The sequence below is a fragment of the Phaseolus vulgaris genome, chromosome 11 (assembly GCF_051622355.1).
Source record: "Phaseolus vulgaris cultivar YP4 chromosome 11, ASM5162235v1, whole genome shotgun sequence".
Lineage (NCBI taxonomy): Eukaryota > Viridiplantae > Streptophyta > Magnoliopsida > Fabales > Fabaceae > Phaseolus > Phaseolus vulgaris.
The window spans coordinates 51,912,468-51,924,691 of NC_143508.1; the positions used below are offsets into that span (position 1 = coordinate 51,912,468).

A 12,224-nucleotide genomic window follows, 5' to 3' on the forward strand; every position below is an offset into this window, starting at 1 on the left:
CCTTCTTTTTCACTAAATTTAACTGTTTTTAATTAAAACTATTAAAAAAATCAAGTTAATTACTCATTTGAAAGTTGATATTAAAAATGTATATTTTAAAATAAATTTGAAAACTATTTTATCTTTCTTTTCACTACTATATGTTTTATTAAAATGAAGTTGTTAGCATTTTTTTTAATGTCATTTGAGTTAATTCCACAAGTCATATACAAAAAGGGAAAAAATTCATTTAAAAAATATATAGACTCTAAAAATGAAGGTTAAAATTATTTTTTCAATTTTTAAAATACTGACAATGCATTATATGATAAATTCCATCGTTTTTTACTTGTTGAATTTTTTAATTGTCTCCACAATTATTTAGTTTTCTTCATGTAATCAATTACTATTTTATTTTATTATTATTGTTATAATTTAAATTAGGGCCTGATCACTCGTGGCAGATTTTGGGCCGGGGCCCACATATTGGGCCGAGGCAGTGGCCGGCCGGCCGGCCAGCCCATTTCAACATCTCCCTCCAAAACCCCATAAACCCTAAAACCAATCCCGAAAGGAAGAAGCTACAGAGAAGAGTCATCGTTTCGATCATCGGAATCAGATCATCAACGTTAGTGCTTTTTTCTCTCTCTTCACACAGATATCAACTTTCCATAATTTAATTTCACAATATTTGTAAGAAATTGATTCCTTTATGGTGTTGTTACCTTCGTTAATTTCACAGTATTTGCTGGCAGACACTGAATTTAACCAAGAATCAAAGCGGCGTTCGTGAATACGGTGATGTCTGGTTACGTTAGGCGCGCATTCTCGTACCGAAATATGTTGTGCGTTCGAGCCTCACGTGTTGTTCTTCGGGCTTGTGACGTGTCTACCATTCAAATGTGTGATAGCAGCAGAGTGTTCTCCATTCCGACCACGCCTAATTTTGTTGCGGAAAGTCGCAGAGCCTACGCCAAAGGGCGAAAGTCAAGTACGTCTTTGCTTCTCTAAGGGAAAGTAATGTTTTTTCTTATACCCTTTTGTTTTTGGTTTCGAGTTTGATGATTTTTTTGAAGGAGGGAAATGGAGTTTGGACATGTAGAGGCAGTTTGGTAGGTGATTTTGGTGATGATTTTAACTTGAAATTGCAGTTTTAGCTAAGTCTTATGATGATGATTTGCTTTAAAAAAGTATTATAATAACGATTAAATTATATTTTTGGTTATTTATCTTATTTTTAAGATTTGTCATCGTGGTCCTTTATATTTTAATTTGGGATTAATTTGACCCTTCCGAAGTAGTGACTGACTTGTCTCATTTAAGTTCACTTGTATGAAAACTGTGAAATCCGATTGATTTCTGAACCAAAAAGGATAACAAACATGCAAAATTTGTGAAAATGAGTTTTACAAATAATTAGAAAATAATCTTATTAAATTTTTAAATTTTCCCGATGCTCAGTAGACTAAATTTTTCACCTCGTTTATAGCTATTTTTTGGTTTGAACACCGGTTGTGTTCTGTAGCTTTTATGTGAGTGAATCCAATGATTCTTATATCTTGAATCAATTAAAAGAGGTTTCAAAATCATGTACAAAAATCGAAAATGAAGCTCCAAATATGAAGCTCGGATACTTTCTCTTTAATGGTGTGTTGGTACAAGTATTAGTGAAGTATCTAATTGAAAAATACAGTTTTTTGTTCTTTGACATAGTACTGACACTGCTCGGACACAACCTTAATAAGGGCAGACATAGTGTTTTTCTAAAAATTCAGAAATTTATTATGTATGTTTCTATTATGATTATAGAAGAATAAATTAAAACCTTCTAATAATTAGTCTTTAGATGAATCTTGACTAAAGTGTCTATTTCAATGATGATGACACCACCTGCCTTGAAGATTTTTTTGTCCATTGCTCATTTTCAATCTCATTCTTTTCTCTCAAGGTTTGGTCTCAACATTAAAAACATAAGAATCATCTAGTGTTAAGATAGACTTAAAGACCATCTTAGAAAGTGATTTTAAACTTAACCTTACAAAATTTAATTCAGTCATTTTTCTAGCTAATGTGGGGTCTCCAACAAATGTGGTTGTTTGGTGGTATTTTGCTTTTCGAGTTGAGTTTTGGCCTGTGAAAATGAAATGCATAAGTAATAAGGGTTTGCAAAGTTTCATGATTGTAATTTGTAAGTACAACACTATGAGGCATGCAATTCTATTTACTGGTATCAAATTGCAATAAGCTAAATCCAAGGCTCAAGCTTTTAGATTTTAAAGTTCATGTGGAATTTTTTTCTTGGAACATGTGGATACTCAATAGCTTGCCTGAACAGTTTTCTTTGTCGAATTATTATGCTTTGCATAACTTTTTTATGTCTATTATTATTCATTAGAGATGTTACTTGATTTTAATCGGTATTGGTTTATGCACTTTAGGGGGGGATGAAGGGGGTGTTAGTACAATTGACGTTCCACCAAACGTTGGTCCTACTATCAAGGCAAATGCTGTCTCACAGATGGAGGCTGCAATGGCTGCATTATCAGCAGAGCTAAGCAAGCTACGAACAGGAAGAGCATCTCCAGGTATATTAACGCGAGTCACAATTGCTTACAGATCATCTGTTTCCCTCGATAGATAATACTCAAACATGATAATTTCGTGCATGTCTCTACAGGAATGCTTGATCATATTATTGTTGAAACTAGTGGCTTGAAGATGCCTTTGAATCGGCTTGCTGTTGTTTCAGTCCTAGATCCAAAAACCTTGTCTGTTAACCCTTATGATCCAGAGGTACTTTACCTTAGGAGTGGGAGTTTGTTGTTACTTTTTGTAGATTGCTTAGTAACTTAACTTGTATTACTTTTGACATGATATGCCAAACTTCTGCAGACACTTAAACAATTAGAGAATGCCATTGTTTCGTCTCCATTGGGCTTAAATCCTAAATCAGACGGTGAAAGATTGATTGCTGTTATTCCACCGTAAGCACATATTCTATTGACATTCAGTTACTCATGCCTGCCAGAGTGAATTTGGTTGGATAATAGTACCTATTAAAGAATTTGACTTTCAAGCTCAATATCAATTAACTAATTTACTTCACCATGAAATGACCAGATTGACCAAAGAGCATATGCAGGTAAACTCATTAAACCCCATTTAGTTATTGTTTACACTTTAAACCTCATCATATATTATGCTGCTATATCCTTCTGTTTACATTTGTTTCAGGCTATGACTAAGGTGGTTGCTAAATCATGTGAAGATGCTCGTCAAAGTATTAGAAGAGCTCGGCAAAAGGTTCCGTGTTCTTGACATTTTATGGAAGGTTTACCATAGGGATTAAGAACAGAGTAGTTGTGGAAAAAACTGAATTCTCTCTTGTTCTAAAAGATAAATATATTTTTGGCTTTCTTTTAACTTTATTTGTTTTGGTCAGGCATTGATTAACACTACCTTTTGTGCTTTAACATCCTTTTGTGCTCAAACATTCTGATGAATTTTCAAATATGGAATTGGTGCTTTTCCTTAACTGTCTGTTCACCTCTTCAAAAGTAGAAATTGCTTATGTCCTGATCTAAATTACATGATTTTTTATTATTATTTGAGCAGATAACTTATTCCAACGCATAGAAAAATGCTAAGACAGGAGGGCCTGGTCCTAATTTTCTGGGTTATCTATATTTTCTAATTAAAAAGGGTGGTCCTTTGCATAAATTTTTCTAAAAGTTTGCCATAGCTTTCTTTAAACTGATTATATTTTTTTAATTTTACAGGCAATGGATGCGATAAAGAAGTTGTATTCAGGTCTCCCCAAAGATGACATAAAAAGACTGGAGAAAGAGGTAACTTATATATGCTTATTGCAACTTATAAGGTTACCAAGTTCCATAGCTTTGGTAGTTTAGTTTCTGATATTGCCTTCTTATAGGTTGATGATTTGACCAAAAAGTTTATCAAGACTGCGGAAGATGTATGCAAGGCAAAAGAGAAGGAAGTTACTCAAGGTTGAGATTGTTGCTATTTTTTGGGAGAGAATTCACTACTTCATTTCTCCTTATAATTTGCTAGGGCATGAGATTTGTCTGGTCTTAGCTGAGTGTCATTCATCAGTCATATTATATCCATTAGAATTGAGGACTATTCTTCTAGTGTTCTGGCAATTTTTTTAACGCATCAAAGATGAGTCCCCAGGAGTTGCCACTTTGGTGCAGTTTATGTATTATGGTTGATCAAAATCTTGTGCTTATATGGTAACTCCCTTTGTTAGTCCAAATTTGTGAATTTTCTGTTCTAACCATGGAGACTATGTATAGATTTAAGTGGGGGATATAAGGTAATTGAAGCTGACACTCAATTACTAGTCAATGATAGCATTTGTTGGCATCAAGTTCAGTGTTTCACTTTCACCTGTTTGGTAGACTTGATATTGTCATTGCCATTGCTTGAATGTTTTCTGTAATCTTTTACTTTGATGATCAGTTATAATGTTTGTTACCGTGAGTTCAAAAAATCGGTGGCAAATTTGATGAAATATTATTAATTGCATTTAGGTTCTTTTTTTTAAAGTTTCATTAACAATTGATTGTATTCAATTCTTGTGGAGTAATTTAGCTTGGCATCAAAACAGATGGACCAACCCTTATAAGTTACTAAAATGCAAAATGTAGCAATTTGAATCATTTGGTGAGCAAAATGCACCAGTCTAGGGAATAAACTGCTGAGTCCAACAAAATTAAACAGAGTCATGCTGAAGATTGTGGCTTCCATGATTAAATGCTTGGCTTCAGATCATTTATCCCAGAAAGGTCCAAACTGTTTAGAAGGTAATATCTACATCCAGAACATCAAAAGATTAGGTGACAGAAGAAAAAAAAGAGGGAAAAGGAAGTGGAGGCTTGTGTGGTAAAAAACTTACCTTCCAGAATGGCCTGTCCCCTACATTCTAATAAGGCATGGGTCTTCCTGCGCCCTACATTTTTCTTCTGTACCCCTACATTCTATGTAATATATGATTCTAGAATAAGAGTTCTGTAAGAAAAAAGTATTTTCAGAATAAGGGTTTTGGAAGCAAAATGTGTTTTCAGAATAAAGAATTCTGGAAGGAAAAAAATTATTCTGGAATATCCTTTCCAGAATACAATTTTTTAATTTCAAGAATAATAATTCATAAAACGTGTTCCAGAAAGTATATTTCAGAAAGAGTAATTTGAAAGTCATTTTTAAAAGGGATAAAATGGTCTTTTCCAAAAATGATAGTGTGCAAGAAGTCATTTGTTGAAATGCAGGGAGAAACAACCTAAGGCCATAAGGAACCGGACCAAAATCTCTTGAATCAAGACTGTCATACTTGTTATCTCCTTCTACCCAACCCTTTGGAACCTATAGATGGAAGGTAAACTTAAACAACCAAATAATCTCTGAAACACATTCAGTAATGGAAAAAATTGAATTAATGTCAAAATTCTCTACACACCTAAAGCCATGAAATTTGAAGCCCTTCTTAATGTGAAGAAGCAAGTATGAAAGTTAGCAGTAATCCCAGGAAAACAAACTTGAAAATACCAGCAAGACAAAATTCGAATGATCACAAAAAATGGTAATTTAATTTATATTTGGAAATTGAGCATACCACAATGAGTTCAGATTTATCATTGTTCTGAAGATATGAAATGTGTGCAAAACCATCACTCACCAATACATAAGTCTTAGATGTTTCGGACTGTGAACATATTTGTCAAATTGAAATTGACATATGATTGTTGTTGATTGAGATGTGAAATTAACATGAAATTTTTTATGTCAAATTGTATAATTAACATGAAATTTTTTATAAAAAAAAATATACTTATCAAATCGATTGTATGAAGCATGCTAGGATCATGGGTCTGCACTACAGCACCAGAAATGGTTACTCAATAAAATGGATTTTGAGATTGTTAGACACAGAGAAACCAGACTTACCAAAACATGGTACAACAAATAAATGTTGGCCACATGAAAATTACAAAGGTAATTGGCTGCTGCTTTACCACAATGTCCCAGCTTTCTCAATTTCATCACTGTGCATTTCTTCTTCTTTAGCTACACATTCCAATCCCAATGTGGTTACCCTATTTGGAAAACAAGTGAGTGTTGGAGAAAACTGAAAGCTTTTCAAGAAAAAAACCTATTTACAATCAATGCTAGAGTATTTATCGAGTCTGACCTTCTCTTAATTTAGAGTTTAGTTTCTGGATAGTTGAATTTTTCTATCTACTATGATGAATTTTTGAATGATTTTCAAATTATTATTTTTAATCAAAAAATTAAATTTAACATATATATATATATATATAAATGAAAGTAAAAATATTTGTACACGTGTTGCAACTAGAAATTTGTTTAAAAAAATTGAAACAAAAAATAAGAAAAATACAAAAAGAAGAAAATTTCCTAGTACAAAGTAAGCAAATGACACCCTTTACCAACCAAGGATGGGTGACAGGAAGACCCACTATGCTTAACTCCATTCTCTTCTTATCCACAAAACTTTAATACCCTTACAAGAAAATCATTTAATATCCTTACAAGAAAATCATGAAATAAAAACTAAATTTAGAGATAAAAAATAATTAGTTATTATAATAACTAAATTAGAGATCATTTTATAAATTAAATAAATTAAAAAAATTGTTGGTTTTTATATTAGTTTCTATTATTGTTTTTTTTTATCAGCAAAGAATGGAATTAAAATTAGAGGAGATACAAAGGGGTATCTCAACCCTTTTACATAAAACACCCTCATAGAAACAAGAGGTTGAGCTGTTTGCAATAAAACGCTGCAAACGCTAGCACTAAAGCAACACCGTACCTCTAATAACGCTAGGAAAGCAAGAACACACAGAATCAACAACGTCAACAATCATCCCCACATGCCACAACACCTTCTTCCTCCTCTCACACTACATAGCCTAGCAACAAAAAACATAGGCCAGAGCTGCATAAGTCGGAGATTTGTGTTTTTTGAGTAATGTCCACCAGCCAATCTCTTGTTTTTGCTATTCATCTGTATTGACTCGCCAGTATAGAATTGTGGCCAAAAGTGGCTTCCCAGTGTTGGCATTCCTCATTCTCCTCGCCACGCGACGAGTTACCCATACACGTTTCATAATTTCGGCGACCACCAACTCCACACAGATGGAGAACGCCGCTTCCTCGACCGGCGATCTTGTTGACCTTTGCATATCTTCGACGAGCACCGACTACGCACACATGGAAATCGCCGTTTCGTCGACCGGCAATCATGTAAACCTATGGAGAACGCCGCTTTATCAACCGACGATCATGTTAACCTTTCCATACCTTCGGCGACCACCGGCTACGCGCATAAAGATCGCCGTTATATCGACCGGCGATCATGTTGACCTTTGCATAACTTTGACGACCACCGACTACGCAGCATGATGATCACCGTTTCATTGACTGGCGATCATGTGACCTTGTATAACTTCGGCGACCACCGACTACACCCATATGGGGAGCGCCGCTTCATCGATCGGCGATCATGTAAACCTATGGAGAACGCCGCTTTATCAACCGACGATCATGTTAACCTTTCCATACCTTCGGCGACCACCGACTACGCGCGCATAAAGATCGCCGTTACATCGACCGGCGATCATGTTGACCTTTGCATAACAACTTTGACGACCACCGACTACGCACGCATGAAGATCACCGTTTCACCGACCGGCGATCATGTGACCTTGTATAACTTCGGCGACCACCGGCTACACCCATATGGGGAGCGCCGCTTCATCGATCGACGATCATGTTGACCTATGGAGACCACCGCTTTATCAACCGGTGATCATGTTGGCCTTTTGCATACCTTCGGCGACCACCGACTACGCACGCATAATCGGTGCCCGCTACTTTAAAGGCTGCATAACAATTCTTGTCTTCTGCTCTCTCCCACTTCATCCATGCATTAACTTCTAGAAGCGCACAAATCTCTCAGCTGAACCCCACAGTACACACATGGTGTTCGTGTCCAGATATATCAGCTCCTTTTCGTATACTATTACAGCCCAAGGAAATGCCCATCCATATCGGCTCCCAGCATGACCTACGATCTCCAAGAACTCCCTTTGCAACATTCCATCAAAATTGCTTGGTAGAGCAGAACTCAATGAGGCGCGAACACCTTATACCTTCTAAAAAACCTCCCTCACTTCCTTACTACGCCATACCTGTTCCAGCCCATGCTTGAACCACTCAGCGAACCAAGAGGAGGCACTGGTTCGGATACAAAAGCCAGTCCGAGAAGGCGTACGAGAAAGCTGATGTTTTGTGCTTTAGCCACAACCAGGACTGTAGCTGCGCGTTTTGGAAAATCTCATCGGAGTCAGGCACCCCTTGTCTAAAAGCCACTATGTTCCTGTGCTCCCAAATACAGCTAACAGCGGCCGCCCAAAAATCTAACCATACTTGATTCTGTTGACTGGACAAATGGGTTAGCTGGAAATTCATAAAGTGATTCATGAGATCTTTATTTTGGACACCTAGAATACCTATCCACCTATAACACTGAGACCACACTTGTTGAGCAAAACCGCATTTTAGAAAGAGGTGTTGAGAGGATTCCTCCGACAGGTTGCAAAGAACACAACGAGTTGATGTCACCTGCACACCTCTTCTCAACAAATTAACCCTATTAGGAATTTTATCGATGAGAATTCTCCAGGCTGTCGTAAGCACCTTGGGCATGGCTTTAGCTTGCCATAAGAGACTAAACACACCTTCTCTTGCAGCTGAGCATTGGTGATTATCCAACATAGAGTACGCTGACTTAATAGAGAACATACCCTTATGGTCCCCCTTCCATATAAGCTGGTCGAGGGAATCCTTCCACACAACGCCCGTACTAAGTCTGGACAAGAATTCTTCCTCCATATCCGTCTCCCATTGGAACCTACCCCTCCTCCAGTTCAGATTCCACTGCCAGGTAGTCTCTTCCCATGCTCCTACCTCCCCCACCCTTTTACCTTGATCAAGAGACAAGGAGAAGAGTCTAGGGTAAACCGATCTAAGACATTCGTTCCCAAGCCACACGTCCTCCCAGAATCTCACTCTGGCTCCATTACCTACTTTCCACCCAATGGCCTTTTGGAACCAACCGTCTTCGACACCCTCAGCGCAGATTTTAGTGAGATCCTTCCACCACCATGATTGGTACTTCGACCTCAGGTTCATATTTTCTGCTCCTGTACCGTATTTAGATGATATAATCTCTTTCCACTTACCTCCTTCGCTACTCATGAGCCTCCATCTCCATTTAGCCAGGAGGGCCACATTAAATTTCTTCATATCCTTCACCCCCAAGCCTCCTAGCTCTAGAGGCTTACACACATTATCCCAGCTTACCCAGGATATCGACTTAGTCTGCTTCCCCCACGCCCATAGGAACTTCCGCTGGATGCTACTGATTTTATTGTACACTGCTACAGGGGCTTTGAAAATGGAGAGATAGAACAGAGGAATGGCTGTGAACACTGATTTCAACAAACAAATTCGTCCTGCCATTGAAAGAAATCTCCCCTTCCAAGAACTAAGTTTGGCTTCGACCTTTTTAACTACCGGATCCCAAAATTGTATCTTCCTCGGGTTACCCCCCACCTCAACCCCCAGATATTGGAACGGAAGCTTCATCGTATTACAATTCAGAGTTTTAGCATACGTGCTCATGGCAAAACCGTCCACTTTAATACCGGATAACTTGGACTTATGAAAGTTGACTTTCAGACCCGATGCAATCTCATAGCACCGAAGGATAGCCTTAATTGTAAAAATGCTATCAAAGGAATCCTCACACAAAAAGAGTGTGTCATCTGCGAACTGTAGCAGACAGCATTCGACATTATTTCTTCCCACCTTGAGCCCCCTAAGGACATTCGTTCTCAGTGCTTGTCTGACCAAACCTGCTAAACCTTCAACAACCACTAAGAAGAGGAATGGAGCCATTGGGTCTCCCTGTCTCAATCCCCTAGAAGGTTTGAATTCCTCCGTAGGACTCCCATTAACCAACACAGATACTGACGATGACGCCAAGCATCCTTTAACCCACGAGATCCACTTATCATGAAAGCCTAGCCTGTGTAGCATATCGAACAAAAAACTCCATCTCACCGAGTCGTATGCCTTTTCAAAATCCACCTTGAAGCACACCCCGCTTTTGCCATTTCTCTTTATATCCTCAAGGATCTCATTGGCCATAACAACGCTGTCCAATAGACCTCTTCCACTAATAAAGGCTGACTGACAGTCATCAATGATAAACGGCATAATATTCTTCATACGGCTTGACAAGACTTTAGTAATAATCTTGTATATTACACCAACAAGAGATATTGGTCTGAATTGATCGAGCGAGGACGAATCTCTTACTTTAGGGATGAGCGCAATAAAGGACGGATCTCTTATTGTTAAATGGTTTTTAAATTGGTATGTAATTAGCAACCAAAGTTTTTCTACCAAATTTAGAATCTAATTTATTGGTAGTTAAAACTTTGGTAGCTAATTAGATACCAATTTAGAAACTATTTAACAATAATAAAAACTAATTTAAAAACCATTTTTTTTTAGTTTTTAAAATAGTCTCTAATTTAGTCACTATAATAACTAATTATTTTTTGTCTATGATTATTTTTAGTGACCATTATTTGTTTCTCACAAAAACCTTAATCCACGTTTTGCCAAATTTATGGTGCAAATTTCTAATTTTCCAAAATTTCTCTCCTACTCCGGAACTTTACACTATTGTCTCTTTGACAAATTCATGCTATAAATATTGTACTTTTGTATCTGTTGCAACCTTTACTACACTATTCAATAGTTTACCAAATTCATGCTACAAATCCCAGGCGTGAAGCCATTGAAGCCACGGTGAAAAGAAAATTAAGGTTTGAACAATAGTTTGAAGGAAAATTAAAGGTGAAAACTAACAACCCCATGTTGAATTTGAAGAGACATTTATTCCTATGAGAAGTTTGTTTGTTTTGTAGAAGCCAATGCTTTGATGCTCTTTTCTTCTTATATATTTCCAACAACAGAAACGTTTTTCAGTTTTTAACTCAAGTTAGAGGAGTCTTCAGGAACCAAACCAAGTATAACTAGGATGAAACACTCATTTTATTTATAGCAGTAGATATATCATGCATCACCATGCATGACCACTCATTTTATTTATAGCAGTAGATGCATCAAGCATCACCATGCATCACCACTTTTCACAAACATACACATTACTTGGAGATTTCTCTAGGCATGACCAAGAAGCTTTTAAGTTCTTCAGCATCAGAGGTAAAGCACCAACCATAATCCATATAGTGATTGGGATAAGGAGCACAAAAGTTTCCACTTCCTTTCTTGATGCATTCATCATGAGATTTACATAAGTTGGGATGTTCATCTATCATCTTTGCCACTGGTGGTAAAATTCCACGAAGGCAGACACCACCTTCTAAAGTAGGCATACAGTAGCAACCACTTGACCCGCATGGTTGCCTCGTATTCGGTGAACAAGCCTTTGGACATTCACCTGCTTCTATGTTCTTCATCGAAAACATTACTAAAAATGAAATTTCAGAGTCAGAAGAAATGAAGTATGTATAATAATATTGTGTAGATCTGAAATATATAAACAGAAATGATGAAGAACGGGAAGTTACATACTGGAAGTGGCAAGCAAGAAGAGAGCCAAAGGAGCAACCCTAACATAACCCATTCTTTGATTTTGCTGTTGTTATTCTGAGAGTTTGTGGTGTGTTACTTTGCCTTCTTCTAGGTAAGAATTTATAGCCATTTTGTCTTGTGTCATTAAAAGAAAATAGATTAATAATATAATATAAATGTAAAAAATGTAACATTTTTATTATCCAACCGAAAGTAATACAAAAAAATTTATTTAACTAAAATCTATAAAATAAAATAATTTTTATTTATTTTTTTAATTTTTTTAAAGATAAATATAAATTTATAAAACTTACTTTTTTAATATTTTTTAAAAAATACTACAAATTCAGATCACTCACAAATCACTAACACAATATTAATATTTTTTACATACATTAAATCACTCATAGATTTTAATTTTTTTCTTAAAAAATCATCATAAATTTTAATAACATAAATTATATACTTTTTTATGTTATTTATTTTTAAAATTGTGTATTTAATTATTTGTAATTGAATATAATTTA

The 12,224-nt window shown here is 36.2% G+C and overlaps 2 protein-coding genes across 3 annotated transcripts; one reads left to right on the forward strand and one right to left on the reverse strand.

The window, feature by feature from the left end:
- Positions 1 to 468: 468 nt before the first annotated feature.
- LOC137828627 (Ribosome recycling factor) lies at positions 469 to 4,372 on the forward strand. 2 transcript variants are annotated; one of them, XM_068635286.1, is made up of 9 exons: positions 469 to 607; positions 735 to 970; positions 2,418 to 2,564; positions 2,657 to 2,772; positions 2,872 to 2,963; positions 3,100 to 3,121; positions 3,214 to 3,282; positions 3,759 to 3,827; positions 3,914 to 4,372. In XM_068635286.1, exons 2-9 carry the CDS (start codon positions 781 to 783, stop codon positions 3,992 to 3,994), a joined length of 786 nt encoding a protein of 261 aa, XP_068491387.1. In that variant the 5' UTR covers positions 469 to 607; positions 735 to 780; the 3' UTR covers positions 3,995 to 4,372. The 2 variants fall into 2 exon arrangements, with proteins under 2 accessions (XP_068491387.1, XP_068491380.1); XM_068635279.2 differs by having other exon boundaries at positions 475 to 607; positions 722 to 970.
- Positions 4,373 to 11,136: 6,764 nt separating this feature from the next.
- On the reverse strand, positions 11,137 to 11,819 carry LOC137821126 (albumin-1). Its single transcript, XM_068625573.1, has 2 exons — positions 11,698 to 11,819; positions 11,137 to 11,593 (listed from the first exon to the last, which is right to left on the reverse strand). Exons 1-2 carry the CDS (start codon positions 11,747 to 11,749, stop codon positions 11,268 to 11,270), a joined length of 378 nt encoding a protein of 125 aa, XP_068481674.1. The 5' UTR covers positions 11,750 to 11,819; the 3' UTR covers positions 11,137 to 11,267.
- Positions 11,820 to 12,224: the final 405 nt, after the last annotated feature.

Coding starts and splice junctions, on each gene's coding strand:
- LOC137828627 (XM_068635286.1), top strand. CDS start 781: ATGTCTGGTTACGTTAGGCGCGCATTCTCGTACCGAAATATGTTGTGC. Junction 2,964..3,099: donor TTGATTGCTGTTATTCCACC/GTAAGCACATAT, acceptor TGAAATGACCAG/ATTGACCAAAGAGCATATGC. Junction 3,283..3,758: donor TTAGAAGAGCTCGGCAAAAG/GTTCCGTGTTCT, acceptor TTAATTTTACAG/GCAATGGATGCGATAAAGAA.
- LOC137821126 (XM_068625573.1), bottom strand. CDS start 11,749: ATGGGTTATGTTAGGGTTGCTCCTTTGGCTCTCTTCTTGCTTGCCACT. Junction 11,594..11,697: donor CTTCTTGCTTGCCACTTCCA/GTATGTAACTTC, acceptor TTTCATTTTTAG/TAATGTTTTCGATGAAGAAC.